At 43.3% G+C, this 22,416-nt stretch overlaps 1 protein-coding gene across 1 annotated transcript in view; it reads right to left on the bottom strand.

Annotated features, from left to right (window-relative positions):
- Positions 1–22,416, bottom strand: part of CTH (cystathionine gamma-lyase) — a 117,925-nt gene that overhangs the window by 53,284 nt on the left and 42,225 nt on the right. The window contains exons 3-5 of the mRNA XM_085602286.1: positions 20,990–21,085; positions 8,890–8,999; positions 5,015–5,146 (exon numbers count right to left, since the gene is read on the bottom strand). Coding sequence (XP_085458412.1) covers positions 5,015–5,146; positions 8,890–8,999; positions 20,990–21,085 — 338 coding nt within the window. The remainder of the gene's footprint in view (positions 1–5,014; positions 5,147–8,889; positions 9,000–20,989; positions 21,086–22,416) is intronic.

Raw genomic sequence — 22,416 nt, forward strand, 5'->3', positions numbered from 1 at the left:
TCATCGATATATTGATACCATGCTTTTACCTGGCCTGTCATTTCTCCTCTCTCGTAGGTTTTGGGTACCTGCTCCTCCCACCAGCCCACCAACAAGTTGGCGTAGCTGGGGGCGAAACAGGTGCCCATCGCAGTCCCTGATATCTGTTTGTAATACTGATCTCCAAAAACAAAAATGTTGTTAGAGAGGCAAAAGCTTGTAAATTCTATCAGCATAGAGTTGTGTTCCGCAAATCTTAGTTGTCTTCTGTTAAGAAAACATTGGACAGCTTTTATGCCATCTTCATGTTTTATACATGTGTATAAACTGGTGATATCCAATACCATCAGTATATACTTGGAATCCCAAATTAGACTGTTCAGTTTACTCAAAAAATCTTTCGTGTCTCTCACGTATGATTCCAATTGTAACACGAATGGGAACAGAAAATGATCGATAAACATGGACATATGTTCTGTTAAACTGCCTTGAGAGGAAACTATAGGTCTGCCCGGTGGCCTTTCCTTATCCTTATGGATTTTAGGAATGTGATAAAATGTTGCCACCAATGGAGTGGTGTTTCTTAAAAATAAGTGTTCCTCCGTCCCCAGCATTGATTTATCATACCATTTTCTGATCAAAGTCTCGTAACTGGAGTCAAGCTATCCTGGCTGATGACGGCTGATAGCCAGAAACCGGTCGTAGGATGCTGGTTTCCGGTCCAGGGAAGACATGGCTTGGCAGTTCGGGCTGGACTGTTCCCATGAGGCACAGGATCAAGACTGATTTGCATATGGCCATGTCTGAACTGGGGTGGCGTAGTGGGCAAAAGAACGATGGATTTAACCCAGATCTCTTGACTGGGGGAGAATGTCTGCATTGTCAGCATTCCATCCATCATTTGTTTGTTGTAACGCTAGCCGTTAGGCCAACTCCTCTCCCCAAGTTCAGCTAACTATAACTCACGCCCCCATAATGCACTGCTGATGACGTCACATATTACATCATTCATGACATGGTCAGTGACATCACTGATGACATCACTGATGACATCATCCATGTCAAAATCTGATGCACCTCCTCACACTCTAATATAACCTTTGATACAGCCACTGTAAAATACAGACTACCATTTTCGAAACCATCGACACACCAATACCAGTTACTACATACGCACTCACTGATTCCTAGGTCTACACACATATCCACTCATTCACCCATACAATCACTCATACATACAGTCACTCATCAATACATCACTATCATATGCACTCATACACCTATACATACACTCACCCACTGCCACTCATCCATCGAGTTACACACACACCTAGTCAGTCATGCAAAGAATCAATCACACTCCCATTTCCTCACCTATACAGTTATACACACAACACCTCACTCATTCAAACATATACTAACACATACTTACTCTCTTATACAAACACTGATATCAGTACACACTCATCCATACAGCCACTCTCAAAATCACTGACTCTCACGTATAGTCATTTCTATACTCCAACTCACATATTCACAGCCTTTTACATATGTAGTTACTTGGACATGTACCACTGAAACATCCAATCTCTCACTAACACACCCATACACACACTCACCCACCCATACAGCTGTTTCCACATGCACTCTTGAACCCATAAACCCAGTGAATCAACCACTCACACATATATGCACAGTCACACACCTCCCACACACCCACACACACACTCAGTCACCCATACAAACACTCAGGCAACCAATCAATAACCCATATAGACACTCATGTAGCTCTTGACCAACACATGCAGCAGCTTACACAACAGACATACTGATACACACATTCAGACAGTTTAGTCACTAACCCATGCATTCAGTAAGACACATTTAATCACTCACTTATACAATCAGTCACGCACCTACAAAATCCTTCATCCAGACACTTATACACCCACTCATTCCTCAATACACCTTGGCATATATATAAAACACATTTAAACTTTACAGAAACCCACAGTCACTGGATGATGTCATCAGTGATGTCATCAGTGATGTCATTTGAGATGTCATCAGTGATGTCATCAGTGATGTCACTGACCATGTCATGAATGATGTAATATGTGACGTCATCAGCAGTGCATTGCGGTAGCGTGAGTTATAGTTAGCTGAACTAACCATAACAGGGGAATTTCTATGGTTTTGTACGAGTGAAATGTCCAACTAACTATAACGTCCCTGAAACTTATGTTTTTTTCAGTGAATTTCTAAGGTTTTTTTAAATGCTAATTTCGAACTATAACGTGCCTGAAATCTATGGTTTTTTCAGTGAATATATGTATACACAACTGTATTGCCGACTCCAACTTCCACACGGGCGATGAAAAGACAGCACAAACTCCTCTTTTTGGTATGACGAGATTAGTTTATCGCCCGTGTGGAAGTTGGAGTCGGCAATACAGTCATTTGAATTGAACACGGAAGTGGGTCTGCTTCCTGTTGACGAACCCCCTCGCCGCAAGCAGGCTGCCTCTTTCAGCCAATATATAAATATATATATATATATATATATTCATCCACAAAGAATCACCGCACTCCTCACGTTTCAGTTTCTTAGCTTTGTTATTTCTTCAGCACATTAACCACCACCAAGGTTTCGACCAAGAAATGGTCTTGTTCATGGTTGTGAAAATTGCTTCGGGCAGAAGAGGTGTGTTGAGATCATCAGGATTGTTATGATAATATGATTTGTAAAAAGACTGGTTGTGGCAGCATTGCTCTGCAGTTAAAAATAGCTGGGGTGCCTGTAGGTGGTGGCGCATTTTTACACCTTGCTAAGATGGCCGCCGCTTTCACTACAATGGTCTATATGGCACCCGGCGATTACGTAATCTCGCGAGACGAGATTGCCGGTGTTTGAAAGAGGGACGCGGCGATGCGGCAAGCCGATGCTGGGTTGAGTTACCGCCCGTATACGAAGGAGTGCGGTAAGCGTACAGGCTGTCGGGATTACAAGATGGATTTCTAGACAATCTGTGCATGAAGTGAGTCTGTCTGTGTACAGTTGAGCGTCGAGTGAATATTTGGGGTGGCGCTCAGTAAAGGATGTAGACATGCCGGTACAGGAACTGTACGTGTAACACACGAGGGTTGTTAATGATCAGCTTGATGGTAGGGTGCACGACATGAGCATAATGTGATTGAATGTTCATGGAGGGGCCGTTTTTAGTGAATAGATTCGCTTTACATTGTTCTTCTTTCCTGGATGCATCTAGTTACTGTGGTGGTCTCTTGAGATAATACCGGGGGAGGTTAACACCCGGGACAATGAAGATGGGGTGAAGTGTGAGCTCATTGTGTCGAGTAAGAACGATTAGCTTTTAGAAGCCAGGGAGTGAGTAGCTGGCTGCTGACCATGTTTAATGGTTTTTTCCACAGACGCAAGCACTAGCAACGACAGTGCTCTTTATAAGGGACAAGAAATTGTATATTGTACACGTCCTTTTGACCTGTTGGGAGCTGGTATGTGGGCCCATAGCTCCCACTAGGTAAATACTACATGATAAAATCATAGGATTAACTATGATTATTTTTACTGTACTGAAGAGAGTTTTCGTGTGGACATCCTCTGTTCTAACTAAACTTGTTTGTTTTTTCTGTGTCCGTCAGTCTCTTTTTAGTGTTGTTTGTCCAGGGAGGTGGTTGTAGACCTCGTTAGCCCTGATGAATTTGCCACAAATAAATTAGCAATGAAACATGTTGGCCGTCATCAATATGGTATACAACATGCTGTGTTTTTAATTGTGGGATAGACTCCTTAATCAGAATAAAGAAAGATAGCAACTGTGAGTCTATTCCTCTTTTATTTTCTGACTTTTGAGACTTCTTTTGTCTCTATCTTTCACGGGGGACACAAATCTTTGTTCAATTTTCTTGTTTTCTTCACTGGACACATCATTTCTTTGAGAAAGTTATCGATGATGAAGCGAACGTGGGCAAGCTGGTGAGAACCTACCAGTAGCTCCTCTGGTGGTGCGCACGTGAGATACTTTCTCTATCTTTACACATTTCTTTCACAAAGAAAAAGGAGGGGGTGTGTGTAAAGTGAAATTAGTCAAAAATTGGTTGGAGTACTGACTGTTCTCTCTTTATTCTTTTTCTCTTTGAATTTTTAGAATACATGGCACATTGGATGGGGTTATACCAAATCATTATATAGGTGATGGAGGTTGTTGATAAAGTAGTCTTTCCTCTTCCCATTCCTAAATAAAGTAAAGTGTTATGTGCTATTGGTTGCCAGTTCTTTTTTGTTAAAACTTGTTCATGGTTGAACAAGACCATTTCTTGGTCGAAACATTGGTGGTGGTGATGCTGGTTAATGTGCTGAAGAAATAACAAAGCTAAGAAACTGAAACGTGAGGAGTGCGGGGATTCTTTGTGGATGAATTAAATACGAGGTTAAGTCTGACCTCGACACCAAGGCACCTGCTGTGCGAAGTGCGCCCCGAATCTGGACTGTTTAAGGAAAAAAAAAAATATATATATATATATATATATATATATATATACACACACACACACATATATATATATATATATATATATATATATATATATATATATATATATATATATATTTATATATATACACACACATATATATATATAATATACATGTATAATAAATTTACATTTTGTAGCTTTATACTGCATTTACTTTCAAAAGCACTATTTGTTCATAGCAATTTAAAATGGTATATATGTACCTTTGCAGACTGTATTCAATTTATTTTCCAAACACCTGCAATCCTGTTTTCCAACACTATGGTTGTGAACAGAGCCAAGTTAAGGCACTAAAGAGGGTCCGTTATAGTACCATTTTATTTTGGACAACTTTTTTTACTGCCACCCTTACACAGTTAGCTACAAGTGGCTCAAGGTGGACGCAAGAACAAGAAATAGCCATAAGCTTAGTAACAATATTAACCACATTTAGCACAGTTTGCAGTTTTACGTACGGATGACCCTCCCGGCTTCTTACCTGGAAATACGCAGACATGAACGTGTTGTCGACTGCAAGTAAAATGTCCCCTCGCTTATGCACAATGTCTGCACACTGCTGAATGTCAATGACGGTCAAGGTTGGATTTGTAGGTGTTTCTATCCAAACAAGCTGTCAAAATGCACAATGTCAAACACAAGAGAAATATTCCAAGTTACAACACTACTCAGATACAGTTTATAAAGGAATCAAGCAACATATTCTACCCTGATAGCGTCCATGTACTCCATTCAAATGACCGATACATTTATTTTACACTGACATGAAATTACCATAAACTTAAATAAAATAGAACATTCTAAATTGTTTACTCGGTTTGGAGCTTCAGTGCCTTCATTAGCATTTAGTGCTATTCCCACATCCTCACCACACCCCCACTACCACTTCCCACTGATCCCCAAAACAGACACATACACTCACTCCGTATTTGACAACTTGGGGCACAGGAGGATTGAACAAAGGAGGATGGATGAAGAAAAGCAGAATGTTACAACTAACGTGGCTCCTTCCCCGTGCTCCAAAATTCTCACAGATTAAGATGAAGGCACTGTTTTTTTGGGGAGTTTGATAAAGTGCGACCTCGACTCGAAGGTATCGGAGCACTTTACACAAGCACCAGTTGCGTTGCATTTATTTTGGTAGGTACGGGGAGATTGAGTGATTTGCCCAGAATCACATGATGTTGAGTATCCTGGTTCCCCAGCTTCGAGGTCGACCGCTCTAGCCATTAGGCCACATCCTCTCCTCGGTTATGCTACTTGCTGCACCGTCGGCCATCACAAGTGAAGGTTAGGGAACCAAACCATTGAACTGATACAGAAATGCAGCCACTGTAATCTCTAAGGGATGATGTCCTCTCCTCCTCCAGGAAAAGCAAAGAGTGACCAACAATTCTTGTAGCGGACAATGGCTGATGGAGAAACCGTTCAAATATGAAGCAAATCACATTTGTCGAGAAGGACCCGATTGGGACATCACTTCATATGCAACAAGAGCAACTAGCCACTGTCTGCCTTCGACTAGAAATAATTTGATGTATGAAAAATTACTTTCTGAAACCCAACTCTGTAAGATGAGCGAATACTGAGTAGCTTGGGTTCTCTGCCTTCTTTAAATGTTGGTAGGTCAAACCTGCCGAAATTTAAAGGGTGGAAAGCATACAGTGTTTACAGTACCCTGCGGGTTTTGGTGCTTTAAACACCAAAATCTGCATGTTATTTCCCACTAACTTTTAATAGGTGCAATTTATCACACCCAATAAATAACGAACCTTTTGGTATCATTATCTATCAGGAGCGTTAAACACCTAAACTTTTAATCAGGCCCGGAGAATATGAGGATTATTTGAGCAACATGGGCAGGATGGTGGAAACAAACAGCGCATGCTCTTGCTTCAGACAATCAAGAAGGATCTACGAAAGCCAGTGTACCCAGCTGCCTCCCCAACAGCCCATCCTCCCAGGGCTTTAAGTGGGCTGGGTCGCTCTGGGTCTCAGACTCTGCAGTAATGTGGGCCCTTTATTCAAGTCTTTAACTTTTCAGGCAAAAACAGTGATTGTTTTTTGAACATGGAGTGTAAAAACATTACAGTAACCCACGTAGTTCCTGCTTATATTCCACATACTTTACATAGTCTTGCATTCCCTAGGAGTGTTTACCTTTTCCAGGATGTTGTGTTAAGCTTTTTTCAAACAACGTATTACTCTTGCCTAGAATATCATTTGAGTGGAGTCATAACCAGATGTTTAAAAAAGGCACAAAGAGATGTGACTGAAGGCAGTGCGAGTTTCTCTCAGTGGGGAAAAAAGTTGTTCAGAATACGTGGTCATCCAATCGTTGGCCTCTCTGTAAAGTGCACAGGGCGATGGTCATGTATGCCAGTAGTTGCAGTTGTGATTCTATGCAAAAGTGTGGAGTTGAACTATATGGGAATTTTAGGTTCTAGGTTTAAGCCACACCCTTAATTATATAGATCCCAATCCTTTCAGGGATCCCCAACGTTTCTCATCCCACATTAAGCCCTGCTCCCTCCTGTATGCTGGACCAGTGGATGGTGGACTTTGGTGTATACAGCAGCTGCCACTAGAGGCTCTAAGTTTTTCTTGCCTACATTAGCTGAGCAGGTTGCGGCGTGAAAAGAAGCACGCTTCCCTGAGCTGCCACAGTGGCCCACTAGGTTGGCAGCTTGCAAGAAAACCATGAGGGAGTGAGTTTGAATATAGTGATGGTGATATTGGTGTAGGAATGAAGTTCCCCGATAGTGTTGAATATGTCAAAACCCTATTTTTTATTACGCTCAAAGATGGTGGAAAATAAATATGATCCAAGTACGAAACTCAGTTCTTGCAGGAGGTATAAATTGGTATAAATTGGTGGGGAGCAGAGAAGCTATGGTTTACGCAAATATTGTTTCTCTGCACTTTTTCTTTCACTCTAGGGCTGCATTAAATATATCCATTTAATTGCCCTTGCTAAGTCAATGCAGTCATTGTTTAAATAAGAGTAAGTGTGTGAAGCACCATTGCACTTTAACCTCGAATTTTACCCACTAACACTGCATTTGCGTGAGGTATATATGAGAATAAATGTGTTTCGGTACTCGAATATTTAATATTTTGTATTGCGCTTGTGCACCAATATCTGTATCAGGGTCCTTTACTTTGGAACAAATAGATACATTAATACACCTTAACAATAATTGAGAGAGAATTATGTGGGTAGGCCTTACAATAGACATATACGTTGATACACCTTGGTATTAATCTTGAACTCGGGGCAGGAAGGCTAGGCCATAATCATCAGGAGGAAAGTTCCTATTTCACATGACGTCGGAAAAGGAGGGCTTTAAGAATCACCTGAAAGAGAAATAAGGCAGTCTGGTCCTTGAGTCAAAAGGAAGAGAGTCCCAGAAAGCAGCCTCGGCTCCTGTCTAATATTGATCTAGAGAAGTTCTAAATCTTGGTACTTCATATTTCCGAGTCTTCTTTATCTACCCGAAATCGTGAGTAGATTAGCCTAAAAAATAGGTCCACATCAGTGCCTAAATTGTGTAAAAAAAGAAAAAGAACAGTGACCGGGGCCTTCTCAGGAGGCCACTGCAGCTTGCACCACCCATTGCCCATGCCAACGCTACCAACACAACTACTAACCATTACACCCCTACCAGTGTGACAATTCAGATTATTCCAGGCCCCCAAAGCCATAATATTGGCTTTGGTGGCAGGTAAAAGTCATTTTTAATATATATTGAATTAATAAACAAATGTTGTTTTGCTCATCTCTATATTAGACGAACAGCGCCACCATGTGGCAGACTGTACAAGTGCCGGTCCTGACAATTGAGTGCCGGTGCCGAGCATAACAAACCAGGGGCTCAAATTAATTACTGGTTAACATGCATGGCTATATACAGCAGGTAGCCAAATAAGGTAAGAATTTGATTCGTGCTACGGTGGGGAGCCATGTAAGCTACTTAGGACTTGTGAAGGCAACCTTTCTCGCTTAAGACACAGGTCTGGCAGAAAAGTGTAATATGGTCCTCAGTGGATTGGAGGTCAGGAGGAGGAACAGGTGGGGCTTTAAAATAAAATAGTTGCGCCCGAACCTTGTACTTTACAGTATGGTAAAACTAGCCTAAGCAGATCAAGCATCACCTGCATTACAAAAAAAAACCGGTCTCAACCATTCAAACAAAAACAAATGAGATTATAAATAAGGTGGCATCTAGCCGAGTAACACATTAGGAATTCCAGATCGTTTCACATTCCGATGTCCATTTTTATTTAGAAATATACTGAAGAAAGTGTAAGCATTGCCTACACAATATTAACTATTCAAAAGTAATCCTAAGTTACCTTGGTATTGGGGGTGATCGCAGCTTCCAGGCACTTGGGTTTTGTGCAGTCCACAAATGAAATTTTCAGACCCAATTCAGCAACGACTCTTCTGAAATAACGATGTGTTCCTGAAAGAAATAGCAAAAAATGTATTTCCCCAGAAAAGATGAATTAAAGTATCTATAGAACAACGGCTATTGCCATCTACTGAATCCAGCTTTTCCTTATTGAATCTTTCACCTTTTAAAGACAAAAACTACACACATAACAATGAAAGAGGGCGGTGGAGAGGTGTGGTGTAGCGGCCAGGGCAGTTGACTTCGGAGCACAGCAGGGCCGGCTTTAGGGCGGTGCGACGGGTGCCACCGCACCGGGTGCTGGCTTCCTGGGGGCGCCTTGTTTGAAAGTTTATTATGCTTTTGAAGCACCTGCTGCAGTGTTTCTTTCCCCGGCAATTACCAGGCCTCACATAAATGTCAAGATAACTCGTGTGATTAATTATCTTCCTGGAGAGAGATCAGCATTTTGTATAGCTGAGGTTTTGACTTAGGTGAAGTTAGTGCAGAGGGTTAATATGCCTGCTGCAAAGAACGTGTACCAAGTGGATTACAGAGTGCCTATGATGTAAACTGATCAGCATGTTACTGCTTTAAAAAGAGGCATCCTTTTGTTATTTGCAATTTAGAACTTAAAGTCCTTATATAGAATAGTGAGCTATTAACTTTCATCCTAGAACTGCATACACACTGCAAAGTATATATTATTAGAACATTGATTAATGTTGCAAAAAGGGTTAATTTGGCTAGAAATCGATTATTATTAAAGAAAACTCCCAACTATGCTGTTTCTTTTTCGACTCTGAGTTTGTGCTTCTCCACACCAAGCACTCTTAAACTCTACTGCCTACCAGTATGGATGACATGTGACTCCTACACTTTTAGTCCTTTGGCTTATGTAACATTTCCTATACACTGATTTACACATGTATGATTGATTGTCTCTGTAATGTGCGTGTGATGCAAAGTGCTCGGACACTCTACACTGGTATGAGTGGCGCTATATAACTAATTTAATGCATCTGAGAGAGTGTGGTTATGGGGACTTGGTCACTGTTAAAGGGTGCTAGTGAGGAAATCCGTGGTGGAGGTGGTCATGGGGGGGGGGGGCACCAACAAACATTGTTGCACAGGGCGCCACCAGCACTAAAGCCGGCCCTGGAGCACAGCGTTCACGGTTCGATCCCTGGCTCCGGCGGCAGCCATGGCTGATTTATGGCAGGGAGGGGGCACATCAGGAGCGAGGCGAAAGGCAGGAGGCACACTGACATGGGGTGGGGAGGGAGGGGGGAGGGAGGGCCCGTGTGGGCTGGAAGCTTATTCTCCCGGATATTGGCTGGTAACTCTGTATGTGCAATACATTCTTTGACCAGGGAGGAAGCGGGGTTTGTACTGGGTTGTTGCTATGAAAACAATAAAAAATGTTTCAACAAAAAAAGGGTGAGTGGTTCGCGCTTTACAAATACAGATTTATCTTTAAATAGAACACTGTGCAGAATACACGGTACAACTGAGATTCCCATTCTTGGTCTCACCTGCATTTTAGACTTCAGAGAGCCAATAGCAGGAACTAACTGAATATCATCTCTCGTACCAAATAAACCCATTGGAACAACAGCAGAACGGTAATGGAGCCTGTGGATTTGTTGAGTGCAACTGCTACGCCAGCAGGTTTCATAGTGAAGAAATGCTGACCGACCAACTACTGACCTAAACAATTCAAAGGACAATTCACAGATATTTGCACAGACCGGTGCTAGGGCAATCAAAAAAAACGTGCGTATGGTTAAGCATCAATTTACAGCAAGAAGAATTTGTGCAGGTGCACCATATAAGCATACTTTGTTTTTCACACACGTCTCTGCACAAATGCAAAGCTAGGGTGTGCCTGTAGGTGTGCCTGGTGTAGATTTCAACACATCCTTCATTCCCAGAAAGAACTCTGGAAAAGTAGCCTGGGGCAACTCCAGTTTCATTCATGCAGCAGTGACTTACCACAGGGATGTTGCAAGGGAAAGCACGATGAAGAAATGGAACAGACATGTCCCGTGCCTTCATTGTAGACCAGGGTTCTCCAATGTCATTCTCGGAGGACTGGATCCATGTCTGATTTTTAGCATATTCACATGTCGATATAGTTATCTTAAAAATCTGGCATGGATCCGGCCATCCAGGACCAACATTGGAAAACCCTGTTGTAGACCATGACTGCCACCCCTCATGAATACGTGAGCAGTGAAGTAAAAATGAAAATTCCCACCCCTGTACTAGGGGTGAAAATATAAGCTATAATGAGTTTTTAGGTTTCATTTCTGTCAATGCTGCTTCCTTAGATTAACTGGGTGGGGGTACAAACACCACTAGGCTCTGTCACCATACCTACCTGGATCAAGAGGGCTATTGTAGAAAAGAGTTTCCACCCATTGCATTTTCTGCCTAGATTGCTAGTGAAAAACAAGCATTTGCAATGCAAATAGGTCTCGCATTTGTGAGTTAGAGCTATTGACGTTGTAAATGGCAATTTCTTTTTTACCTACAGATTTTATTTTTGGAGTGAATGTATGTAGAATGCAAAATCCCTTGGAAAGGTCCTGCACTTCGTAATAAATATATTGAAAAAGATGCAGTGTGGATTGCGTCAACAATTGCTTGGCACATACCTCATGGGTGAAGTGACGCCACACATGCACACTGTGGTGCTTTAATAATGTGAAACTCATTAATAAAAGTAGTGCTTACAGACTAAACAACGCGATCGGGATCGGAGCATGTGAATCTGAATCCCGGCTTCTCTTTCATTTTCTGGACTATTTGACTCACTATCCTGCGTCTTGGTTATCGCCAAAACACTGGGAGGCAATGAAGTTTGCCAACGGGGCGGGGGCAGGGGGGCTTCGGGGGTACATGAAAATGTATTAATTGCCTAGTTGTCAAAGGTCGCCCGCTGCTATTAGTTAAAAGAGTGCAGATTTCATTAAGATAATAAGAGTACTTTACTCGCATCTATGAGGAAATCAACATTAACTAAACAAAATGCCAGAATGCGTGTCAGTTTTCACAGTGTTTTAGACAGTACTGGTTGCTTAGTTTCATTGCATTAATTTTTATATTTACTCTTTTATACAGCATCCAAAGTAGGTTACCTAACCCCAAAGCCCTGAGTTGTTAAATGACCCATAGAAGGGAGTCTTTTACAGTTGAGCAAATGTGTCCAAATGTAGTTTTGGTACTGTCGTGAAATGATCAGCCAATGAGGTACTCGATGAGCAGTTATTTAACTACACGTTCAAAACGTACGGTATTGTGGCTGTTTGTTTGTACCCAACCACCTCTTTGAATGTGTTTATTAACACAGAGGTTCATCTACCAGACAGTGATCACAGAGGGGCGACTAAAGCACAGAACAAAATGTATTCATTTATCCTGAGTGTGAAGGCACCCGGAAGGCTTAGGTGCCCTAGCGCTTCTACAGACTCTGCCGTGCTCTTCTGCACCAGCAGGGCACAGCTCAGAATCTGACGCTTCAGCTAAAAAAAAGGGTGAGGGGATGAGGTTGGGGCATGCGGGAGTTGCCAGCAGATTTCCAGATTATTGAAAGTGATGATTCTGACGTGAGGCAATGGAGACTGACTTTGTCTGCACCAGTCTATTTTTCTACCATCTACCGGGCTCACTGTCATGTATCCATTTATCTCTCTTTGTTAGAGGTGTGCAAGCCAATATATTAATTAGCAGGTAGAGCCAGCCGGAGAAGAGCCAAGCGTATACGAGCCAGTGGGCGAGACGTGAAAATGATCGGCATGTTAATCATACAGTAAACATGATGTAAATGTGCGATAATGTCTCTTCAGAATTAACAAAAGTGCATTTCTTTAGCGCGTCACCTCAGTACACAAGATTATAGCACTGAATTGAGAGGAAGTTATTAAAAGTGCTTGTTTTAAGCAGGAGTTAAAACACTGCCACTCCTCCTGCCCGACAACAATGCCATTTGTGAACTAAGAGGCGTCAGTTGCCATTCATACCCCGAATGTTGCCTAGAGTCTTATTATATTTAGAGTAACATTAAAATCTAGTTCATTAAACAAGAGAAGTTTTTGTACAGCACGCATCTTGAACGCGCTTATTTCAAGGTGGCAATACTAAAGATGAAAACGGAAGTGCCGGCAGGCAAGAAAACATGAACGAGAGTGGGGGGGGAGGGGCAGGGGAGGTTAAAAAGTCACAGACTGAGGGAGGGGGCGATGGGGTGGGGAGACAGGGAAGAAAATAGTGTTAGGAGTAAAGTGGGCAATAGCCATGGAAGAATACAAATGAAGAATGAGGAGGGACTAACAAGCCTCAAACCAATCAGAAGGCAGCATTTAAGACAACAAACAATGGGCAGAGAGTGGGAGGAGCTTCCACGAAGCTTCCACACCACAGTATATACTGCATGCTTTGCAAAGCGATGGAAGCGCATGCGTGCTGCTGAGCTAGACGAGGCCTAAAAGAAAATAGTGCTAGGAGTAAAGGGGCCAATAGCCGTGGAAGGATACAAATGATGAATGAGGAGGGACTAACAAGCCTCAAACCAATCGGAAGGCAGCATTTAAGACAAAAGCCAATGGGCAGAGAGTGAGTGGAGCTTCCACGAAACTTCCACACTGTAGTATATACTGCATGCCTCGCAAAGCGATGGCAGCGCATTCGCACTACAACACTAGGCATTTAAGACTAAAGCCAATGGGCAGAGAGTGGGAGAAGCTTCCACACCACAGTATATACTGCATGCTTTGCAAAGCGACTGCAGCGCATGCGCGCTGCTGCGCTAAATGAGACCTAAAAGAAAATAGTGCTAGGGGTAAAGGGGCCAATAGCCGTGGAAGGATACAAATGATGAATGAGGAGGGACTAACAAGCCTCAAACCAATCGGAAGGCAGCATTTAAGACAAAAGCCAATGGGCAGAGAGTGGGTGGAGCTTCCACGAAGCTTCCACACTATAGTATATACTGCATGCCTCGCAAAGCGATGGCAGCGCATTCGCGCTGCAACGCTAGGCGAGACCTAATGAGAGTGCAGCATCTGCACTCACCACTCATGCCTCGCAACAGTGATCTCATTTCTCAAGCTGGTCCTACAGCTAGAACACACTGCTTCACATAAGTGATGGGTATTTCGCTCGAAGCCAGTGTATTGTCTCATGTATGTGAATCTGAGTCAAATTGTTTTTACCAATTAGGGAAAGGGCAAAAGGTGGAAAGAAGGCAAGGGAAGAGTGGGACAGAATTTTAATACTTGGGTACTAGGTATGATACTTTAACTGCCAGGTTTTGGGCACAGCCAGAAAAGCAAAACCTGTACCTTTGTACTACTGAAATGGAACTTATAGAATATCGTTTTGCCATTGGTAAAGAGCGCAGAATCAAAAGGTGACCGGAGATGTGACTGGGACTTCTTTACAAGAGCAAAGAAGCAGTAGACTTTGTACAGGTGTGATAGCAAGCAGCTGGGAACAGGAGGTAAATGGAGATCCGGCTTGGGAGTGGAAAGAAAATAACTAAATGTAATGCATGTATCCGGGGGGAGCAACAGGAGAACTTTATAGCAACTTCTAAAGATAAAAAACAGGCAGCAGTCACTAGCCAATGTGTAGCACCAAAGTAAACGTAACATCAAGATGGAAACCTACATTCTATAAAGAGGAAATGGGCATCAGATTTCGAAGGTCCACAAGTTAGGACCAAAAACCTCCAAGGATAGAGACCATGGTTTTGTCAGATTTCAACGTAAAAGTACTGGTTGACATTCAGGTGGCCATGCCCAAAATCCATGAAACAGTCTGTGACTACGCATATTCTAATAGAAGAATCTGAGCACCATCCACATACTTAAAAACAAATTCTATATAAAATAGCATTAATAGGTAAGGATGGCCAGGTCGGCAATGTAAGCATTAAATACAGAGATAAGAGGAGATCCTTGCAGAACAGCGTATGAGAAGATAAAATTATAAAAAGGGGAGGGAAGCAGACCAATTTCTGTATGAAAATAAGAGCAAAATCCAGTCCAGGGATAATTCTTGGACGCTTATTCCATTTATTCGGGAATCTTTAAAAAGCCTACAGGTGTCACATGCTTCCAAATATCCGAATTAATCTAATCAGTGACACTACAACATCCAAACCTTACAGTGGTAATGCAGTAGATCCACAAGGAGGGATTCCATACTGCAGAAAGGATGAAAACAACTCAAGCTTCATTAAAGACCAAAGAAAGCGGAAAGCTGTGATGTCACTGCAAGAATTTTCAAACGTGTAGGGAGAGAAGACAGTGTAAGGGAAGTTTTAAAAAACAATGGGTCACATGAGTGTGTTTGATGGCTAATAGGACAACTCCAGGTCTGAAGTGGATTAAGCAGCAAGCTCTGTCGCTACAATGTGTTTGATTGGGCTGAGGTCAGGAGGTGACCCGAATTTGGGTGAGGAGCAGTGGTGTCACTAGGGTTGGTGTCACCCAGTGCGGTAACTCATGGTATCACCCCCTCACGACCTACCCCATGATGGACCTCGAGAGAATCTGCGAAGGAAGTCCGTCATTGGGGGCACCAAAAAAGACTGTGGCACCATCAGCACTACAGCTGGCCCTGGAATCACCTCAACCCTTTCTGATCTGGTGGAGTGATTGCAGGAACCATTCAGAATAGGTTTTAGGTAGACATCTTTGTGAAGGAAGGCTGCAGGGAGGGTGCTAAATATCTGTTTAGTCCAGAGCTCTTCCCACCCTAATCAGAAACAGCTCAGTGATCATTCTCCAGAGGGGGGTATGAGTAAAGTTAAGCAAGCCCTGCTATTTACTACGCTAAGAAACATGAGGTGTACAAATGTGGGTTTGTCTTATGCAAACTTCTGGTTATTTCACAGAATACTACAATTTCTTTACTTGGCCCGGACAGCTTTATGCACGGGGTATGTTAAAATAAGGAGTTTTACACCCCTTTCAAGTTGTTGAAAAAAAAAAAAATGACAATATTCCTCCAATTCCAAAGTCAAGTGGTGCATCTGTTTTCAGCACCAATTACCAGTCATAGTGAAATATTGCACATCTACAAAGTAAACACTGCATCAGGGCCAAAAAGCGGGAGGCGCCGTGAGCTACAGACAAGGCAATGAAAGGGTTCTGCATAAGACTTCACTCACATAATTAAAACTTAGCACACTTCTGAAAATAATGACAACATAAAGCATTAAATAGAAAATTGCACTGTTTTACTGCAACACTTCTGAACTCCTCCTCAAGAAAGTTCCACATATCTACTTGGAAGGGTTTACTACAGAGCTGTATATAGGTTACGGCCATAAAAAGTTGTTTTGGCTTCTAGCCCTAAACAACACTGCTTGCAAGTCATCATATTATGTACTGATGAACACTTGAATCTTAGGGTCGGCATTCAATCCCAAAGCATTGTCTGCGGAAGACACCATACAATGCGCTGTGGGCAGGATGCTGAGATTGACACATGCGTGTAAAATGAGACAACTGGGGAAATACAATTGTTTTCACCAACTGACATGACTCGGAACTACAACTCCCAGAATGCACTAGATCGATTAATCAAAAGCCCAGGACTCGAGCACCGTGTCTCCAGTAGCAGACTAATGCGAGGCTCTTTATTTTTTGCCTAAATCGATGCCATTTCTGAACTTTCTCCCACCGTCCCATGCCCTGTGCGGCATCTTTAACCAACCGCAGCTTTTTAGCTAAAAATGACACATTGCGTTCTGGAACTTACAGTCCCTCCTCTAGAAAAAGCCTTGAAAATGCAGAGCATGCAAAGTGCATTGGCTAAAAGCTAGACATAACTAAACGCTTCATAAATTACAGATGACACCGAGCGGCTAGCAATGTGCATTTTTGCTAGCTTCCTATCTGAAGTATCACTTGCTTCAATTCAGTTGCTGACTGATCATTTTTGGATGTTAGACTTCCTGCTGTGCTATTATGGGCTCAGACTAGAACCATCACGTGCCCCAGGTCTCAGAGTATTTCATCATTTGAGGTTTTCTTTGTATTCTGTCACATGTAATCCACTTTAGCCTATAAAAATACCAGGTCTACAAGTGCAAGAATACAAAGAGAAAAATATCTGAGTTGGATGAAATATAATCAGATTGGTGTGGGAAAAGTAGGCGCGCCGTCAGTCACCTGCAAGCTCTGATCTGTACCTAGTAGAACCCATTTGTAAGAGGTCAGCTGGGATATACAGCCCGGTTGGTGGTGTATGTGGCATTTTTTTTTTAATCACCCACCCCACTGCGACGCGCAACTTTTTTCCTTACCTGCCCTTCACCTGTACCGTGGATTTTCTGCTTTTAACTTTTCTCCGTCGGTGCTTCACACAAAAGCGTTGCTTGCGTGAGTGACGTTTCGAACGTCGTCGATGTCCAGGTGCCGACGTCAGACGTCGTATAGCTAATTGGACAATAATCCTAGCCGGCGGCTGGGTAACGGGTTCCTCCTGATGTATGTAACGATTTAAAGCAGAGGCTCACGGTGTCACCCCATGTGATGGTGTCACCCGGTGCAGTCCGCACCCCCCGCACTCGCCTAGTGACGCCACTGGTGAGGAGTTATTAACACCAGCAACTTTCAGATGTGGAACACATAGCATGTAGGACTAGTGAGGTTAAGACAACTACAATATTTGCAGCACCGAAACCACATCAGAGAAAATTAGGAACTGCTTAATTTTAAGTTTTCAGAAACGTATTGTTAATCTTTGCAATGTTTAAAAAAGCAATAAGAGGGGGCAGTTGTGAACAGTACTGATCAGTCCTGGGGAAGATGAATCCCCTCTTCCGGGACTTTAAGATTAAAAGATGCCCCCAGGGTTCGAACAGTGCCGCGGCCCGCTCTCAAAAATGTTGCAGCTGCCCACTGTCAGGCGGGGCAGCTGGGAAATCTGCATGGGCACCCACGGGGCCCTAGGCGTTACCACCGGGGGCGGGCACCGACAATGTGCCCCAACACATCTCCCCAACCAGGGTACAACTGAGCCCCACTCACCGGGCTCTCTGGACTCCCTGTGGCACGCCCCGATAGGTCCCCCTGCCGGGACCTCTCTGCCTCTTCACTGCGACTCCTCTCCCCGGTCTCGGGCATCGCGTCGGGAGGGAAGCAGACACCTTGCTTCCCCCCCTCTTTGCCCTACGTCTACAGGGGCAATGCCTCCTGCCCCACAATAGCCAGAGCCCAGCCCCACTCACCACTCCTTGGGGGCTGGGCAGGGGGGGGAGGCGCAGCCGTCCGCTGCGCTTGATGGCCCGGCTCTTAAGCTGCCGTCACCGGGGCCTGCGAAGCTCCTTCTCACTTCCTCCTTCGTCGCTGCCGCTCGCGTCTTCCACTGCCGGCAACAGCTGGGGGGGTGGCGCGGGAGGCCTCGTGCAGCTTCCCAATGACGCTTTCCTGTTGCTGGGCAACTACTGTCACCAATCCTAGCGCGGCTCCCCTCGGACGTCAGCGGGGGAGCCCGCGCGGTGCTCCCAGGCCGGCCGCAGGGATTCCTGGCAATGTAGAAGTGTGTGGTGGGCTCCCGTGTTAGGTTGCAGTGTGTTCTCGAGCCGCGGTGGTGATTCCTGGCGGCAATGACGGGTAGGCTCCCTCCTACGTTAACGTATCCCGCAGGGTGAGCACCTGCTATTTAGAATGTCCAGAAGCGGCAACCACACGGGGTAGGCACCCGCTCCGGTTTCTTATTAAGCAGTGCAGTTAGGCAGGGTGGGCACCCGCGAAAGGCTGACACATGCGGGGTGGGCACCCGCTCTTCGGCAGGCACATTAAACGTAGTGCTCATGAGCCGCATGGGGAACATGCAGGGGGGTTCCCTCACCAGACGTCAGCTGCAGGATCCACGCTTCTTCTCTTTAGGGGAAGAAGATATAGCGCTTTGACAGCACCACGCTGCAGGCGTCAGCTCCTCCTCACTAGTAGTCCGAATGTGGCACTCACGAGGCGCTAAGTCCCAGGCATGCAGTCAGGGTCCCACACAAGCAAGTAGCGCCCACGCTCCTCACCTCCTTGGAGTGCAGGCACATGAAGGGTGGCACTCACAAGGCGCTAGGGCAGGAGAGCAGTCAAACAATGTTGGGAAAGATCAGCAGACAGTGGGCACTCATCAGAACAGGACAGCAGTTCCTAGGAACAGTCAACCCCCATAAAGTGGCACTCCTCCTGACATAGCAGTCTTCACTCTAGCAAAGGACTCTCACTGGCCCGGTGGACAGCAGAGGTGTACAGATGGGCACAGGGGCCAGCACACAGGCCCTTGTGGCGGTACCTCCTGGCAGAGTGTCGCCTCTCAATCAAAGTCCACGCACAGTCTGTCACACGGAGGCACAGCCCTCCTATATATGCACTCCTCACCCCACCTACCAGAAAGAAATTTTTTCGTATTTTTTCCACTAAGCAGAGGAAACTTTATTGTTCCCAAATTCTTTGCAACAAAGAGGTTCAAAATAGCCTTTTCTTAAGACTGTCTAGGTATCAAAATAACCATCATTTTTACCCCAGTGGTACATTCAATTGCTTTATAACCTCAAAAATAACTATTATTAGGTGGTAAGCGCCGTTTCCGGTCATTAATGTATTTCTAGTTTCCTCTGCTTAGTGAAAAAAGACGAAAAAATACGTAATGCCAAATGAATTAAATTTAACGAATAGTTAACACTGGGCGATCTCTGGTTTGACAATAATATAACTAATGTATTAGTTTTAAAATACACCAGATTGAACTCCGAGAACGCTAGAAGTTTAAAAAAACATAGTTTGATCTACACATCGAGCACTTAACACGATGGGAAAGTCTGTTTTCACTGTTTATCACATGCAAACCACATGTCACGTGACTAATATTATTTTGTCGTCTGTTTCACTTTGTCTCGTTACTCGTGAACAAGGAAAGTTTGTTTCCGAAACGCGTAGAGTTGTTTGCCGAATAAATTCTGCCTTGAAGCAATTGGGAGCCGTGAATCGTTGTCGTTCTTGCATATTACTGCAACGGAGTGTTTGGATATATATATATATAACATAAATGTGTTAGGTATAGAAAATCTATACCTACCTCTTGATATTTTTGTCCTCAAGATTTTGGCTATGAAATAACGATGTTATCACTCAATATTCAGGAGCCACACTATTTGTTCAGAAAGAGCTGCTGTATACAGAATATGAACTTTATTAGGTTTCATATTGCCTTCTTCTAACTCTCTCAAAACAGTGCTTTTGTTGCTGTGAATAAGGATGGTAATTTCCAAAGACATTGATGCGAGTGGTCGGATGTGTAAATAACTTCATGTTATTAAGACAATGGATTGCATGCTGATAATGTACTCATTAGACCAGTGCTTCCTCTGCAGAGGAGTCTACAACCTGCAGGTTTAAAGCGGAGATCATGGTAAACCCATCCAGCCTCTCATTCGTCTGATGTCAATCTATAGAATTATAGATACGTTACCAGTTTTTTAATAAGCTGTTGCTACCTCACAGCAGTGAGTTACCAGATATAGAATTTAGGAAGTCATAGCTATGTTTACAGCATTTTCAGACTTATCCACTTCTAGGTACCTGCCCAAACCCTCTAATTGAAAATCTTCCATTCAGCCAGTTACTTCGGATCAAATGGACAGTATCTGATGAACAGACCTACATGACACCAAGAAATGCATCTTTAACGCTCAGCAAGAGGTCATTACAATGAGACACGGGCAAAAGCCGTAGATATAAATAGGGTGTCAATGCAAAGCTCTTCAAACTCGCATCAAAAACACAAACGAGAAAGATACCTTGCCCCAGGCAAGCACACAAAACTAATGAATTCATTAACAAACACTGGAACATTCTTGCAAACAATGTGACTCTGATGCAAGCACTTGGCATTAAATCACTGTTTGATCATGTCAAACATCTAAACAGCATGACTGCACACTTACATCTTTAAGTGAAACTAACATATGGATTCAGTATAGAATAACAAAGCAGAAAGTTAAATTATGCAAATTATTCTGAGAGGGGCATTCCACTTACCACCATACACATCTGTTGTGCATATGATCTCATCACCTGCCTTTAACAAATGAGCAATATTCAGCGTTGCAGCTAGACCCGACGCATACGCTAAACCTAGAAGAAAAAAAAACAGATTAGAAACTATTCAATAACAAATGAAAAAATACTTTCAAGAGTTTTTGACTGCTTACCCAGCAAACCATGGTTTCATTCACAATCAATAACACATAACATCTGTTTGTGGCCTAACAGCCAGAGCTGCCGACGTTGAACAGGTTCAAGTCTCTGCAACAAGAATCTTGGTAAACCACTTACCGCGGTCCTAAAAAAAGAATGTATCTTTGTGTAATGTAACTGGCGCTCAGTTAATGCGCATCAAAACCTGCGGGTCGAGTTTGTGCTATATAAAACTGCAAAAAAATACAAGCATTGGCATAGCCAATAGGTCTCGCTTTTGGGACCTTATAAGCATTTAGTTATGGAGCACAATATCCTTGGTGCAACAACATCAACTGTTGCATGGCTAAACACTTATAAGGTCCCAAAGGCGAGTCCTATTGGCTATGCCAATGCTTGTATGATTTGCACCCTCGCGGGACTCCCACGAGACTCTCGCTGAACCAACCATCCAGATATACAATTATTTTTTAAACTTCATTTCTCAAAAACTACTGAATGGATTTATACCTAGTTACAACAAGTAAAGAAACACAAGGTAAGTCAGAGGCACTCCAGGAATCCAGGTAGTCACACAAAATCATAACTGATTGAGCAAACTTTGTACTAAAACTATTGCAAATAAGACAATTATATAAGAACTAACCAGTCACGGGAAAACAAACGAATGCACTCATCAAGCCATGCATCACATGTAAGCAAACTGAATCGAATTAAACCAGCAAGACTTGGTGTCACTCAAAAGCACAGTATGGAGAGTGCACTTCAGCAAGCCAGCCAGCCACATTAACAAGAAACTTTAGAGCATACATCCCAGAAAGGCATAGAATCAGTTGCAAAAAAAAAAAAATATGCACTCCAGCAACCTTGGAAGTCGAATGAAAGCCCATTAAAGTGAGGGCAACTCAGGCATGTTTGCAGACTAGAGCGAGCAAAAACAGGCACATTAAAACAAACAAGAGCACGCTGGGCAGTCATGAAAGCAAACAGAAGCGAGGGGACTACAAGAAAGAGCAATCTTAGAAAGATTACAAGGTATTATAATAAACAGAAGCTATAAAATTACTTGACATGCCTTCTGATGCGTAACAACCGCCCTGGAACACTTGCACACGTGTTTTTACTTGAGAAGGTTCTTTTTGCACCAGACCAGTTAAAAATGTCCCTTGTTACATCCCTTCTTCCACCCCGAAAGAAAACATAAGACAATAACGTAAGTAGTGTAACCATGCCCCCTGGCAAGATGTACACGACTAAACTAGTACTGG

Source organism: Triturus cristatus, chromosome 4_2 (genome assembly GCF_964204655.1).
Source record: "Triturus cristatus chromosome 4_2, aTriCri1.1, whole genome shotgun sequence".
Lineage (NCBI taxonomy): Eukaryota > Metazoa > Chordata > Amphibia > Caudata > Salamandridae > Triturus > Triturus cristatus.